A 15,463-nucleotide genomic window follows, 5' to 3' on the forward strand; every position below is an offset into this window, starting at 1 on the left:
AACATTCTAGTCGGGGTGAAAAGGTTAGCACTTGACCCGGAACAAACCTCCCTGGATGGGGCACCCTGGCCATCTCGAGATATCTCGTACTTTGACGATGCCCGTTTTGTAACCAACACATCACAACACCTGACATAGAAGCCCCTTCCCCCCTCAATCGGGTACAAGCAGACCCGATATCAACAAGGAAGTTAGAACACGCATTGGCATAGCCAATAGGTCTCGCCTGTGGGACAGTGCAATTGCCTTGGCGAAGTTTGTACAAGTAGCCAAAAGATTTCTCATGGAATAAGGAAATGGAACAGGGTGGTTGAAGGAGGGATAAATGGATGGAAATAGAATGTCTGTAATTATTTTATGCATTGAAATTTTTAGGTATTCTGCTTTGACTTATAGTATGACAGTACAAAAACAAGTTTTTATGAGAACATAATGAAATAGTTTTTTAGGCTCTTTTATACATTTTTACAATTGTATTTTTATTGAGTATTTTTAATCTGATAGTATATGTGCGCCAGGACGCCCCTTCGCTGGGGCAGCTGTGCGCCTAATAAAAGTGAATAACATAACATAACATAACATAACATATGTAGTTTAAAGACCCATTGGTCACAATAAACTTATTTTTTGATTGATTGATACTAAGATTTGTGATCAACAAAACTCACTACCAGTTTCCAGTGCTCGCATTCGGACTCAAATCCGCAACAAGGGTGTTTACAAAGTGCCTAGCAGCGAGCAGCGGTAGCAGCGCACCTAAGGAGGCAAGGAATACATGTATACCCCTACCTCGACGACTGGCTCGTAAAAGCAAGCTCCTACAGCCAGTGCAAACAACACATCCAGTAGGTGGTACAAACACTAATCCAACTTGGTTTTTCAATCCATTGGTGAAAGTCTTCTATAGAACCGGAACATGTGAAGAAATTCTTAGGGGTAGAGATCAACCCCATACAGGACAAGGTGTTCACCAGCACAAAGAGAACTCTGGCAATACTGAAGGAGACACGTCTTTACCGCAGGGGGCAAGCTCTGACAGTGAGGACAGTGAGCAAGCTAATGGGAATGATGGCATCATGCATACACCTGGTACCGAATATTCGCCTACACATGAGACCGTTCCAGGAATGGATACTGCTGCAATGGTCACAAGCAACAGGGAGTTGGGAATATCTTGTGGTTGTCACACACACAGTGATTCAGGAAATAGCGTGGTGGAACAAGGAAAACATATCACAGGGGAAACCATTCACACAGCGAACTCCAACAGTGACCATCACAATAGACGCCTCCCAGCTGGGGTGGGGCGTGCACATGAACAAACTCAAGGTGAGGGGGTTATGGTCGCAGCAAGATGCGGTCAAACATATCAACTACCTGGAGCTAAGAACAGTGCTCCTAGCCTTAAAAGCCTTTCAAAAGGAGCTATACAGAAACGGGGTGTTGATCCAAATAGACAACACAACCACCATGTTCTACATCAACAAACAAGGAGGAACACAAACTGTGGCACTATCTGGGCTAGCACAGCAAATATGGACATGGGCCATTCCACTAAGTATAGACCTGCTGGCAATACATCTCCCAGGGAAGGACAATTTGGAAGCAGACAGACTCAGCAGACAAATGTCAGCATTCCACAAATGGGAGCTCAACCAACAGGAAATAGAGAAACTATTCCGGAAATGGGGCACATCACAAATAGACCTATTTGCAACACACCAAAATGCAAAATGCCAACACTTCGCATCCAGGCAACCAGACCATCGGTCCCAAGGAAATGCGCTATGGATAAGTTGGTCATGGACATTTGCATACGCTTTTACCCGATAACACTGATACACAGGGTACTCAACAAATGCAGGATGAGCAACACAACGCTAAAACTGATAGCTCCCCAGTGGGCCAGACAGTCCTGGTTCTCACAAATAGAAATGGCGCAAGCACCAGCACACCGATTCCCAAAGAGAAGGCACCTGTTAGCAATGCAGAACGGAAGGGTGCTACACCCAGAGCCAGAGAGCCTCAGCCTTGCAGCACGGCCCCTGAAGACCTAGAATTTGCACACCTCAAACTAACAGCAAGCACAATGGCGGTGCTCAGGGAGGCAAGGAGACCTACCACAAGAAAGTGCTACGTAGCAAAGTGGAAAAAGATTCTCCGAATGGTGCATTTGGAAGAAACTACAAAGAAAAATTACAAAGGAATCAACAGTACTAAAATACCTATCGCATCTACTACAAAGTAAACTAAGCTACACATCCCTAAGGGTGCACTTAGCGGCAATAGTGGCTTACACAAGAGGAGAAACAGGAAAGAGCTTCTTCACCTCCCAAGTAGTAAAAAGATTTCTAGGAGGGGCAAAGCGAATCGCACCTCCAAACAGAATGCCAGCACCAGCATGGAATCTCAACGTAGTGCTAACTCAATTGATGAAGACACCATTTGAGCCTATTCACAAAGCTACACTGCACATGCTCACGCTAAAAACATCCTTCTTAGTGGCTATCACATCACTAGGAAGGGTGAGTAAATTGCAAGTGCTAACACTTCAAGAGCCCTACCTGCAAATACACAATTATAGGATTGTAATGAGAACAGACCCACACTTCATGCCAAAGGTGGTGTCACGGTTCCACATCATCCAGACAATTCAAATACCAAGTTTTTTCCAAAAACCTACCACGAGCACAGAAAGGGCGCTACACACACTGGACGCCAGGAAGGCAGTAATGCACTATATAGAAAGGACAAACGAGTGCAGAAAGACGAAGTAGTTCTTTGTATCCTTTGCCAGCAGTTTTTTGGGACGACTAGTTACCAAAAATACCATTGCATGGTGGATTGCACAAACCATACAACTCTGCCACAAACAAGCAGGACAACAGTTACAAGGAGCAGCTCATGCTCACTCAACAAGGAAGAAAGGAGCAACAATTGAGTTTCAAGCAAACACACCTATTCAAGACATTTCCCAAGCCGCAACATGGTCTTCAGTGCACACGTTCACTAAGCACTACTGTGTGGATATTCAAATGAACAAGGAAGCGCAAGTAGGACAGAAGGTCTTACAACACATATTCAGTAACCAGAGCTCATCTTCCACCCAGCCACCACAATAACAACAAACCGCTACAAAGTCTATGCACAGCATAGTGAATCCTGAAAGATTCATACTGCAAAACGTATAGTTTCTTACCTGTCGGTGTAGTTTTGCAGCTTGGAGACTTTCTGGATTCACAAGCGATCCCACCCTCCTCCCCCAAAAGATGAGACCGGAGAAAAGGAGGATAACCGGGAAAGGACTTTAAAGGGATAAAAGAAGAGTAAGAGTAACACAAGACAAGAGAAAAATTAACCTGATGATGGCGACCAAAGGTGGGAGCTTCTGGAGGAAGCACGTCGACGTCACGAAGGACACCAAATGGTGGTATGTCGACACCCACCTGGGCCACGAAAAAAAAGAGAAAAAAAGACTACAATTCCGGACCCAACCACAAGATGGCGGAATAATGCACAGCATAGTGAATCCAGAAAGTCTTCAAGCTGCAAATTGACACCGACAAGTAAGAAACTATTCGATTTTACCCTTGCGCTGTTTTATTGATGTGCCACAGAGGCAGACCAAAAAAGACAGGAGGCCTACTGACTCTGTGCTGCATAGAGGTTGCACATAGTCAGTGCTCCCCCTGGGGGATGAGTTCATGGACCCACCAGGCAGTCGTCTACAGACAGATGCAGTAATGCACTACACTCACTAGCATACTTTGTGCCCTTTTCATTCTTCGAAGACAGGTTGGTCTCCCTCCATAAAAATACTGAAAACGGCAGCCATCTGCATGGTAAGTGTGAAGGAATTTTGATTACTTGGGCTATACCCCATGTTGTTTCTCACTTTTCCCTTATGGCTTTCTGACTTCCCAAAGAGGCAGAGCGAGGGGTAGGTTCCTGGCACCTGTTTTCCAGGAAAACTCATGACGTTAACTTTTATAACGATCGTTGCTCTGCCTAACTATTGATGAGGCGTGACTTGAACCCGAATTGGATTGTTCCCATGATTTGTATTATTGAGGTACCTCATTGAAAGGTCATCAGTGTTTGGTTCATTTTCCATAACCAACCACCCATGTAGATAGTGCATCAAGATAGGTCCTGAAGAATTGCTGAGTGATTTACACACATAGGGCAAGAAACATGTTGACCATGACTACACAAATATAGACACTTCCGACTAGTATAATCGGCGGTATCCCTATTCTGGTTTTAATTGAGATGAGTAGGTTCGCACATTAAAATTCTTTTTGAAGCATCACCTTGCCTCATTTTATTTCTCCTCACATTGCCTCACATCTACACCACTAGGCCCCTCACACGCACCTCACCTATACGGCTTGGGAAAAAGATCTCTGACAAAGAGCCCCTCATGGGGTGCCCGTCAGGCATTGCAGTGCCAGCCTAATAAAGGAGCAAGCCCTATGATGAAGCATGACCCCCAAATAAGTGTGTGAGTGCCCCACTTCACAAATTGGGAGACACCCACACTCCACTACTGAGTAAGGCTGTTGACCAACCTAGCCTCCTTCTCTTCTTTCCCCACCCTACAGGAACTGCAAGTTCTTCGGTGCTACATTGTATTTATTGGGGCCTGTATGCTGGGCCTATATGCGCCCCTCCTCCCTCATTTGTATTGAGTGCAACGGAAATAAAACAGCAGAGCAGCCTATAAGCCCCACTCCTGCACATTGACGTCAGTTCTTTTCTTTCCATGCCTTCTGACATGCCGTTCCCGAATATGTCAAATTTTCTGACAACGTACAAACTTTTTGGCAGTGTGTTAAGAAACGATTTCCCCAACAAAACAAATCAAGCCATGCCATAATTAAGAAGCAAATATCAGTCACGTATCAGTGACAGACCTGAATAAGGTGCATTTTTGGTGCTTGGGTTTGGAAACCAAGCAAAAAATCAGTGCCTTTGCATAGAGCTTGCTTTAAGTCGCAGGCTGCAACTTGGTCCATCTCATGCAGTTGTTCCTGCAATAGTTCCACCTACCACTCAGTCTTCCAGTAAGTCCAAGTCCAACTCCGAATTCAAGGGGAGGATTTGAGGGTGTGAAGATTCAAGGCTCACTCTATTGAGATCACCAGTCACAGAGCCGATTTTTCTGTTTGTCCCAATGTGTCTCAGGTTCCCTGGGCCATGCAAACCCGCAGCAAATTGGGGCCTTCAAAGAGGCCATATTGCAGAAAATTGGCATAATTACGGGTCCTTCAGACACGCCCTTGGGCTCCACAGACCTTCAGGATCGTCCAGTCAGATTGCCGCAAATGGGTCCTTCCCCAATGCGGATTATCTTCTTGATACATGTTACCAAGCCTGTACAGACTCCGGTAAAGACTTCCACTCATGTGCCACTATCCATTCTTGTTCCTACCTTCCCAACGCCAATGTAGGAGTATAAACCAACATCGGTCCTAGTTCGACCAATGTTGAGCTATGAAATTACAAAATTGCAACCTCATGGATCCTGAGACTATCCTTGTTTCTCTACCTCATTGCGGTTAACAGAAGAGGCTTCATTATCTTTTTAGTTTTGACTCCGATCCGGTGCCAGAGTAGAGTACACCATAGGATGTTGATAATTATGGTAAGTGGGTGGTGGCTTGCTCTCCCCTCATTACTATGAAGATTCCTTATACCTTGAGTTACTGAATGACAGTGGGCTTGATACCTCTCCTGAGATAGAGCTTGATTTTCCACATGGGCCACCATGAGAAGAGAGTACCTCCTTTGCAGTGGTGGTTAAGAGGGCAGCTCAATTGGCCAGATGTCTTAGACTGGTACCTGGTGACACATATTTTCTCACTAAGCACCTCACGCCAGAGAGCCTTATTGTGCGAGTCTCGTCCCGTGAGGTGAATCCTAACTCATTTCCAATCTCTCCTTTGGATATGGAAACCAAGAGGATTGATGCCTTTGTCAAATATACATTTCAGTCTGCTAGTTTGTCATTGTGTTTTGTAAATGCAGTCAGTCTGTTGGCCCAATAAACTTTGCCTTTGGAAATGACCAGCGAAATCTTGATGGCAGTCTCAGAGGATCTTAGGGCCTCTTTTGCCTAGATGATACATGATGTGCAAGATGTTGTCAAATGTGTTATGCTTGCCTGTTTGAATACCATCAATTTGCCTTGGCAGGGTTGTTGGCACCAGTGTTGTCCTTTGTAGACATGCCTGGATAAGTGCCACTGTATTCCCCGGCATTGAACAGTCTTTGCTGATGGGTATATCCTTTGATGTGTTCCACCTCTTCAGCTGGGAAACGGATTCCGCTTTGGAATGTTTTAAGGACAGCAGAGTTAAAATGCATTCCCTCGCGCTGTTGACCACTGCTTAACAATTAGCGCATCAGTTTAGGAAATGTATGAGTTACTCCAGAGGGGTTGCTGATAGGCAGAGATAGCCTTCCCAACTAGTGATGCAGGAGATAATCAAGTATTTTCAGGGACGCGTCCACGGATCCAGCAGGGGCACCATTTTTTCAGCTTCTCCTCTCCAGCTATTAAGTGTAACAGACTGCTTTAGTTTTTCCGCAGCTGCACACAGCCACCCAGGGTGAGGCAGGATCCAGCACCTGCTTCTGAGTTGGCCTTCCATCATGTCTGACAGAGGGGTCTTGCAATCTTTTCTCTCCTCCCCAACAAATATCCCTCCTACTCCAGAACAAATTTTAGAAGATCTGTCCATCCTGTTTCAGGATGTATGCCAGTTGCTCTCGAAAGGTTCCATAGGAAAGGTATCGGACTCGGAAAAAGGCAGGGGTTGTCACTCTAACTATTTCCTTGTACCCAAAAAAGGATGGGGGCTAAAACCTATCTTTGACCTCTGTCCCCTTAATATATTTCTATGGAGGGACCAATTTAGAATGCTCACTTTGGTCCAGATTGTATCTGCTTTGGACCAGAGTGACTGGATGGCGGCTTTAGACTTTGATGCATTTATTCATATGTCCTTCATGCAGTCCCATAGATGCTTCCTGTGATTGAAGTTTACAGTGCTCCCTTTCGGGCTCACCAGTATCATTTGATTGTTCATGAAAGTGATAAAGATGTTTGCTGCCAATCGTTAGGGGTCAGGATTTGCTATCTTCCAGTACCTCCGTGATTGGCTGGTAAAAGCAGGGTTGCCGCAGTCAGTTGTGGATCATGTCTGGACAATGGCAGGCCTTCTGACCTTGGGTTTCACCATAAATGAACCAAAGCCCTATTTAATTCCCTCTGAGAGAATTCGATTTATGCCTGGTTATGGTAGAGGTCAGGACTTTCCATCCACAGTAGTGAGTCCAGGATATTCAGGCTATGATCCTGATGTTTGATGCTCGCTTCTGGATTCAGGTGAGGGTGGTTCTCGTACTTCTTAGCCTCATCCAGCCTTCTTGTCAACCATGCCAGATGGCACTTGTGAGCCCTACTTTGCTCCACATCAAGTCTGCCTTTCTTCCATCGTTCAGATCTCTATTCAGGCAGCTGAAGATTTGCAGCGTTGGCTCACAAACTGCGGTCAGTCTGGCAACTAGCCATTCTACCTTCCCCATGCAGAGTTAACATTGGTGTGGTCGCAGACACATCCCTGCTTGGTTGGGGGGAGTCACTTGGTTGAGGTGGTGAACAGAGGACTCTGGTTTCCAGTGGAGGACTGACACCATATCAGTCAACTGGAACTGCATGCCATTTAGTCTAGCCACCAAGGGGATGCTGGCGCAAGTTCTCACGAACAGCGCGATTGCCATGTAGCACTGTTCTAAGCAGGGCATAGTCCTATGCCAAGAGGCTTTACGTCTCTGGAGGTTGCTAGTGCTTCAGAGAATCTTTCTGGTAGCTAATTTACTTGCTGAGTCCCTGAAGGCCAAACCAGACTTAACAGGTTCGCGAGTCGCGTCTACATCCTGAGTTGCCGCAGGGCGTCTTTTGCCAGTGGTCGGAACTCTTCGCCACTGACGAGAATGCGCAGTGTCAGCAGTTTTGTTTGTTGGCATTTCCACAAGGACACTCATCAGGTATTTTGGCTGGAATAGAACAAGGGACTCATTTCCATCTCCCCCCCCCCCCCCCCCCCCCCCCGCTTCCTCTCTTGTCCTGAGTTCTGAAGATGATCGAGAAAAACTAGACACATGTCATTCTGGTGGCCACGGATTTGCCCAAGAGAGTGTGTGGTACATGCTACTCCTTAGCATGAGAATCTGTCCTTCGATCAGGCTACTACTGTCGGAGGACCTGCTGTCTCAGCAACAGGGCAATGTCCTCAACCCAGATCTACACAATTTACGCCTCAATGCATGGCAGTTGAGGGGCGCAAATCGAACCCAGTCAATTTCCACCAGAGGCGGTAGATATCCTGTTCACCGCAAGGCGTCCCTGCACAAAATCCATTTATGCCGGGACAAATTTGTAACCTATTGCCGTTCCTGGGACACAGACCTCTTACAGGCAAAGCTGTTGGATGTCTTTTTACTTGTTTTGTCTTTAGCCCAGCAGTGCCTTGCAGTAGATGCTATAAAAGGTCGGGCCTTTCAGCCTTTCTGTGTTTGCCAGACTATCTGTCCTCAAATCACCTGTTGTGATCAGATTTACTAAATGGTTTATTCACGTTTTTCCTCCAAAGCTGATTCTGATGCTACAGTGGGAACTTAACTTTGTCTTGACATTCCTCATATGTGCTACCTTTGCGCTGATGCATAACTGCTCGCTTTGTCTCCTGACCTTGAAGACTTGTCTTCCTCCTTGCAATTATATCAGCGCATCACATGATGAACTACAGACACTTTCAGTGCAACAGTGCTACACCACCTTTTTTCTGGACCCTTTCCACTTCAGTCAGTCTATCTCTCTTTTGATGCGTTCTCTGCTTCGTATTGTCCCTAGAAACACGAAGAGATGCCCCCTCAGTTAGACCTCTAAAGGGTTATCAGCTTTTTAACAGATCTCACTAAAGATCATCGAGTGGACAGTAAACGTTTTGTGAAGTTCACTGGAGCAAAGAAAGGGAATGCTGTGCTGAAAGGACTTTATCGAGGCGGATACTGCTCTTCTTTAAGTTCTGCTATGCCTTGGCCAAGAAGCAGCCCCCAGGAGGTATAAGAACCCATTTCAGCAGAAATATGGTTGTCTTTGACATCTAGCAGGCTGTGAAGTGGGTGTCAGTGCATACATTTGCAAAACGCTGCTCCTTTGGCAGCCATGTTCGGTGGGAAGGACACTTCGGTCGCCTGCTTCTGTAAGACTTTTTGTTCAGAGTCCACTCTGCAGGTCCTGAACAACAGGGACATACTGCTTTGACGTCTATTTTAAATTCAGAAATCTGTGATTAGAAGTATCCATCAGAAGAACAAGATACTTTACTTTAGTAACTCTCTTTCTGTTGGATGCTCTAGCTAAGCGCAGATTTCTTTCCGCTTTTCCTCCTCCCCTTTCTGTTGAGTGGCCTTATTGTAACATCTGAAGGAAGTCCCTAGTTAGTACTAAGCACAGTGTACCCAACGGTTGTTTATGCTGCACGTCTGAGGGTGCAGAAAAAGAAAACACATGAAGCTGAGGTCGGCACTCCCTTCATCGCTTATGCAGCCGTATCGACCCAATGTGGTGCTGCACAAGGTCATTCCTGATCCAGTCTGGCACTTGGGGAATATTCTGAGGTGAGGAATATGTGGTTGATAGAGTATTCACCAGAAGAACCTTTACCAAAGGTATGTAACATGTTCTTTTAACCTATGGAAATTGGTGCCTCAAGAGTTTTTAGTGCAGTACTTTTGCTAGTGGAAATTATTCAGCGGAAACTGGCAAGTAGTAGAGCAGTGTGCCCTACAGATGAAAAAGAATTATCTAGGATCATGTAGAAGCAGGGAGGAACATCTATTCTATATGGGGAATGGATGAGCTGTAGCCTCTCTGTAAACTTAGTACAAGGTGTGCCTTGAAATAATATATTTACAGGTCTTTTCTGAAACATGAAAAAGAAGAAATGAGTCTTGTCTGTAACATTTTATTGTTCCACGTTCCTCGTATGTAACTTTGACTGCTTATTTCCTGGTTTACATCTTTTTAGCCTTGTTATTTCAAACCTGTCCTTGTCGTAGCTTCAAGTTTTGCTTTGACTTTGTAAGATGGTGAGTTTGTGCGCCATACACAGAGCAGTGTAGGTTGTTATTGCTTTGTAGGAGATGCCATTTTTTGAAAGTGATACAATACTCTAAAAACATGTTTTTTGTTTGTGGTCCAACGTTTCTGTAATCGTAGAAAAGCAAGCATCACTTCTCAGTAACAAACGTCATGATTGGAAAATAATTTAGGTCTTATTTGGCCCTTAAATATACTTTTTTAAGATCTTAAATGTACTGTGAACTCTTGTATTTCAATTCTTGTTAAGATTTTGTTTATCGGCATTTGGAAAATGATTATTTTGTAAATATAGAGTAATCGATTTCTTATAGATGGCAAAGAGAAACGAGGATAAGGAACCTCAATGAACGGTTTCAAGGAGAAGTGTCCTACATCACTCCATGTGGAAAGAAACTTAAGCAATACCCTGAAGTTATGAAGGTAATTAATTTTCTAAACCAGTCAGCCTTTTGATAATATGTGCACTCTATTAGGACATCTTTTCGCGAATTGTAGGTCTTTTAAATAAAATAAAACAATCTTTGTGGTCTCTTTAGTAAATCACTGTCTTACAGAAATATGTCTCTGACACATGAAAAACATTTCACTTATGAGTATAGCTGTGCTACAAAGTTAGGTTGTAATTATTCAAGCCTGAAGTGGAAAATATGTGATTTTTTCAGTATCTCTGCAGAAATGGAATTATGGATATCTCCAGGCACAATTTCAGCTTCAGTGCAAAAATAAGAGTGGGTGACTTCTATGAAGCCAGAGATGGACCACAGGTATCCACATTTAAAACAAAATCAATCCTTTGATCTAAAGAGTATAATATTTATAGTATATCATCCCCCAACTTTGTAGAGGTTCATTTTACTGAAGGTTGTTGGTTATTAAAAGAGGTAAATATCAATGTATGGTGAGCATTTCCTGACTCAAAACACGTTTACCTGAATGATCTTGAGTATTTTTAGGGACGTTTTTATCTTGTCTTATATATTTTCAGAGCAAAATGTTATCTGTTTGGTATTTTAAATGCCTTTTGGTTCATTGACCTAATTGTTAGAGTATTCCTCTAGTGGCCACATAAGGTAGGTAAGCAGCCATTGCATTCAACCAGATTTCTTAGATTTGCTTTGTTTTTTAAGAGACTGTCTGCTTGAAAATATGGTTGTCTGCATACTCTATCATAGAATCATCAATTCTGATCAACGTCTTAACTACTGCCAAAAAAGCCACTAGAGCTTCCAATGATGTTCAAAATATACCCTCAGCATTCATTGCAAAAGCTTTTAACATCATCTTTATTTTCATACCAGAGACTATTTCCGTTATCCACACAGGATACAGGTTCCTATGACTACTTATTACATTTCTCAGTATAGATGTTAAAATATTGTTTGTAAACAGGACTCGACCCACAGATTCTTTATATGAAGCTTTTACACAGGCGTCGAAGTACACCCTTAAAATATTTTGCTGCTGATTTCTTTTAAATTCCCACTAGAAGCCAGATGGAATCTGGAAAGGGTTTAGTAATTGCTCCGGCATTCAGATAGGTGGCACCATCGAACTTCAAGCTGGCTTTGTTCTACCTCTACATGTAATTGCTTGTAGTTGTAATTAGGCCCCACCACTGCACTCTGAAGTCTGTTGCTTTTTTTAACTCTCTTTGGCACAGATTTAGCGCTCAGGCCCTAAACTTCTTTACCAACTTCAAAACATTCTTTTTGTGACTGTGTGCTAAGGACATGTCTCCACCGAAGACTACAGGCTTCAAGTCATGCCATGCCTTCAGGAAGCAGGTGTCAGTTATGGAACTCGATAAAAGGAAAGAGGGAGAAGCAATAACATGTTCGTCTTGCCAGTCAACTCATTCAATAAGATCAATTAGAACTGATCTTCCACCTGTTTTTATCTTGGTTATTCAAGTCTACTCCTTCAATCACTTTGATGTTTTAGAAATTTGGAACTCACAGGGTGTTTTAAAAGAACCCTCACTCGCCCAACTAGCAAGTGAAATGGTTCATCATTGGGTTCTTACCCTGGTTGCCGAATGCTCCCAGGGTGTGCTGCGACACCTGATTACAGCGAAGCTGGTTGTTTTGGGTGATCCAATGACTATGAAATAATTATTAAAATTGGCTCGGGAATCCCTCTTATCAGAAGGGCCTTGTAAGTAACCACTACAAACACCCCTGTCTTTCATGCCTTATTAAGCATACAAACACTATAAACCTGGTCCTGAAGAAAGCCATGTTGACCTAAATGGGCGATCTCGCTCCCCTGCTAACTGTCTTTTTACTATGCCTTCTAGAGTATCACCATCTCTGCTCCCAGAACTTGCCCTAGGATCTTCCACCTCGTCGGTAGGGCATGATACTGGCGGTGTGTCTGGCCTACCTGCATCTTCTGAAAGTGTTACCGTGGTTGAACCTTTGCATCTTTATGTGCATTGAAATGGCAGCACCAACAAGTCACTCATCCCTCAACCTCATCTGGAGGAACTAGAGCAGGAGTAGGAACTGGTACCAAAAGAAAGTGCTCCTTGTCCGGGGGGAAAAGCTAAGTGCCGGAGAGCTGAGGGTTTAAGTCTTTAAGAGAGATATGGTGGCTATGATGGAAACTCTTCTGGGCTCCTTACTGGCTGCAATGGATCTGAAACTAGACCCACTCATGCAACATCTAGCATCCATAGAATTGGAACTTCTTAAACTTAACCAGTGTATCTCCGTGGGGGGGAACACACCTCATGCTGAATCCGCGGCACCAATTGGCTGTACCAGCATTGAGGCTTGTTATCTAGGCAATCAATGTATAAGGACAAAGGAGCAGTCACCACCACAAAAACCCATGTTGGAGAGTGCCACTCATCCCCCACGGCTCTCACAGCCCTTACGGAATTCAGCATACCCATTATTAAGGTCAGAAGGGGGGGGTCCTCATCGGAGTATCCTAGGTTGAGAGACCACCATTGGATTGTCAGGAATATTGTGCGAGGGGAATATCAAAAGAAGGGGAGGAGAGTTTAAGCCAGGGGGGATTGGGTTCCTCCAGGCTGAACTCAGTTACTTTACATCGTCCACCCGAATCCACACTGAACATAGTGGTTTTGGGGAACGTACCTCTGCTTTCACTGGGTGCAACAGAAGTGCAACACAACATTGGGATTCAGGGTGGAAAGATATATTAATATGGTGCATAGGTCCAAAAAGAATTGTGAAGGTGACTGCATCGTTATCAATTTTAGCAGACCCCAAGTTGCAGAAAGGATCCTCTCTTCTGCTATTCACTTTGAGCATACCAACCAGGGATACTCCCTTAATGCCTTAGTGACCGATTTTGATCTTACCTCGGCCATGTGTAAATTAGACCCTGGCCCGAAGGTCATCGACCCCTCTTTTTCAGGAATGGGATGCGACTTGTTTATTGATTTTATCCTTGTTTCAACCCCTCTTTTTTATTTGAATTCAGATTTCTCTATAGAGGCAAGTATATATAGTGATCATAATCCTCTGTGCACTATAATTGGCTGGCCCCTACTAGCGCCTGTAAAGGGGGCAGCAGATAGGGGGAGCTGTAATCTACACATGGGGGTAGAAGGTTAAAATGGGCACAGATAGCCCTAGAGTCCTTTTATGAGTCAATATCTGCTATGTGTCCGAAGGAGCTAGATATTTGTATAGCCCCGCAGGCAGAACAAAGTGATGTCATAGAGGCATTTAAGGTCATCTCTTGTACTATAACAGATCTTCATAAGGCTCCGGTTCGCTGATTCTCTGACTTGGACCCCAGATGGTTTGACCCTGCTTGCTCTCGTGCATCCAGGAAGCTGAAGGAAGCACTAGGCCATAGACCGAGGGATCCTGTCTTATTAAAGACCTGTCGAAGGTTTTACAATGCCGAACTAGCAAGACGTAAAGAAGGAGACATGGAGCGAGCTTATTGAGGCAGGCACCTTAAAGAGAAGTTCCAGGTTTTGGAACACTATAAATAGCCCCCTCTTGGCAGTAGAAGCTTGTAATGTTCTTGGGGGCCAATATCACAGAGGACGAATGGGGTCACCATTTCGAGGAAATGTTCCAGTATCCTCCTGACGAAAGTGTAACCATGAAGTGGGTGAAAGGAAATCTGCCCTGGTATTATCAGTAGAAGAATTTAGGAAGGGCATTTTTGGCCTGTCCAGAAATAAGTCAATAGGACCAGACGGGATCCCTCCCGATCTTTATATTTCCAAAAGACACACAATTGATGGACGGAATGCAGAACAAATCAAAACATTCACCCCCAGTCAAGAGATCTGGGTTAAATCCATCATTCTTTTGCTCACCATGCCACCCCAGTTTAGACCTGGCCATCTGCAAATCGGTCTTGACCCTGAGCCTCATTGGAACAGTCCAGCCCGAACTGCCAAGCCAGGTCCTCACTGGACCGGAAACAAGCATATTAGGACCGGTTTCGGGGTTTCACCCCTCTTCAGCCAGGATAGCTTGATTCCAGTGGCACAGTGAGCCCAGGACGCCACTGGATTCAAGCTTGCCTGGCTGAAGAAGGGTGATATACCCTGGAACCGGTCCCAGGATGCTTGTTTCTGGTCCAGGGAGAATCTGGCCTGGCAGTTTGGTCTGGACTGTTCCCATGAGGCACAGGGTCAAGACTGATTTGCATATGGCTGGGTCCAAACTGGGGTGGCATAGTGAGCAAAAGAATGATGGATTTAACCCAGATCTTTTGACTGGGGGAGAATGTTTGCATTGACAGCATTCCGTCCATCATTTGTTTGCTGTAACACTTTTCGCCCTAAGTGGGATGGGTATGCCCAGATGTGGGTCCCTTGCTCACTGTGCCACTGGATTCAAGCTAGCCTGGCTGAAGAAGGGTGACATACGCTGCAACCGGTCCCAGGATGCTTGTTTCTGGTCCAGGGAGGATCTGGCCTGGCAGTTTAGTCTGGACTGTTCCCATGAGGCATAGGTTCAAGACTGATTTGCATATGGCTGGGTCCAAACTTGGGTGGCATAGTGAGCAAAAGAATGATGGATTTAACCCAGATCTTTTGTCTGGGGGAGAATGTTTGGATTGTCAGCATTCCGTCAATCATTTGTGTGGTGTAAAACGAAATAGGAACCACCGCATACAAGCTGGATTCCTTATCTCAAAAACAACTTGTGTTCTTTACACTTATCTAGGAAACCCCCCCCCCCCCCCCCCATGCCCCCCCCTCCCCCCTCCTTCCCCAGATAAAGAGCACTTTGCCTCAGGTTTTGAGTTCAGCCTGCATACATATTTTTACTAGATGATGAGAAAGAT

At 44.6% G+C, this 15,463-nt stretch overlaps 1 protein-coding gene across 22 annotated transcripts in view; it reads left to right on the forward strand.

Annotated features, from left to right (window-relative positions):
* BAZ2B (bromodomain adjacent to zinc finger domain 2B) overlaps nt 1-15,463 on the forward strand; it is a 1,481,286-nt gene that overhangs the window by 744,784 nt on the left and 721,039 nt on the right. For 13 of the 22 annotated variants that reach the window (XM_085645472.1, XM_085645471.1, XM_085645484.1 and 10 more), the window contains 2 exons: nt 10,486-10,594; nt 10,837-10,938. In XM_085645472.1, coding sequence (XP_085501598.1) covers nt 10,486-10,594; nt 10,837-10,938 — 211 coding nt within the window. The remainder of the gene's footprint in view (nt 1-10,485; nt 10,595-10,836; nt 10,939-15,463) is intronic. The other 9 variants (XM_085645482.1, XM_085645489.1, XM_085645481.1 and 6 more) reach the window with 1 other exon arrangement.

Source organism: Triturus cristatus, chromosome 3_1 (genome assembly GCF_964204655.1).
Source record: "Triturus cristatus chromosome 3_1, aTriCri1.1, whole genome shotgun sequence".
NCBI classification, from domain to species: Eukaryota; Metazoa; Chordata; class Amphibia; order Caudata; family Salamandridae; genus Triturus; species Triturus cristatus.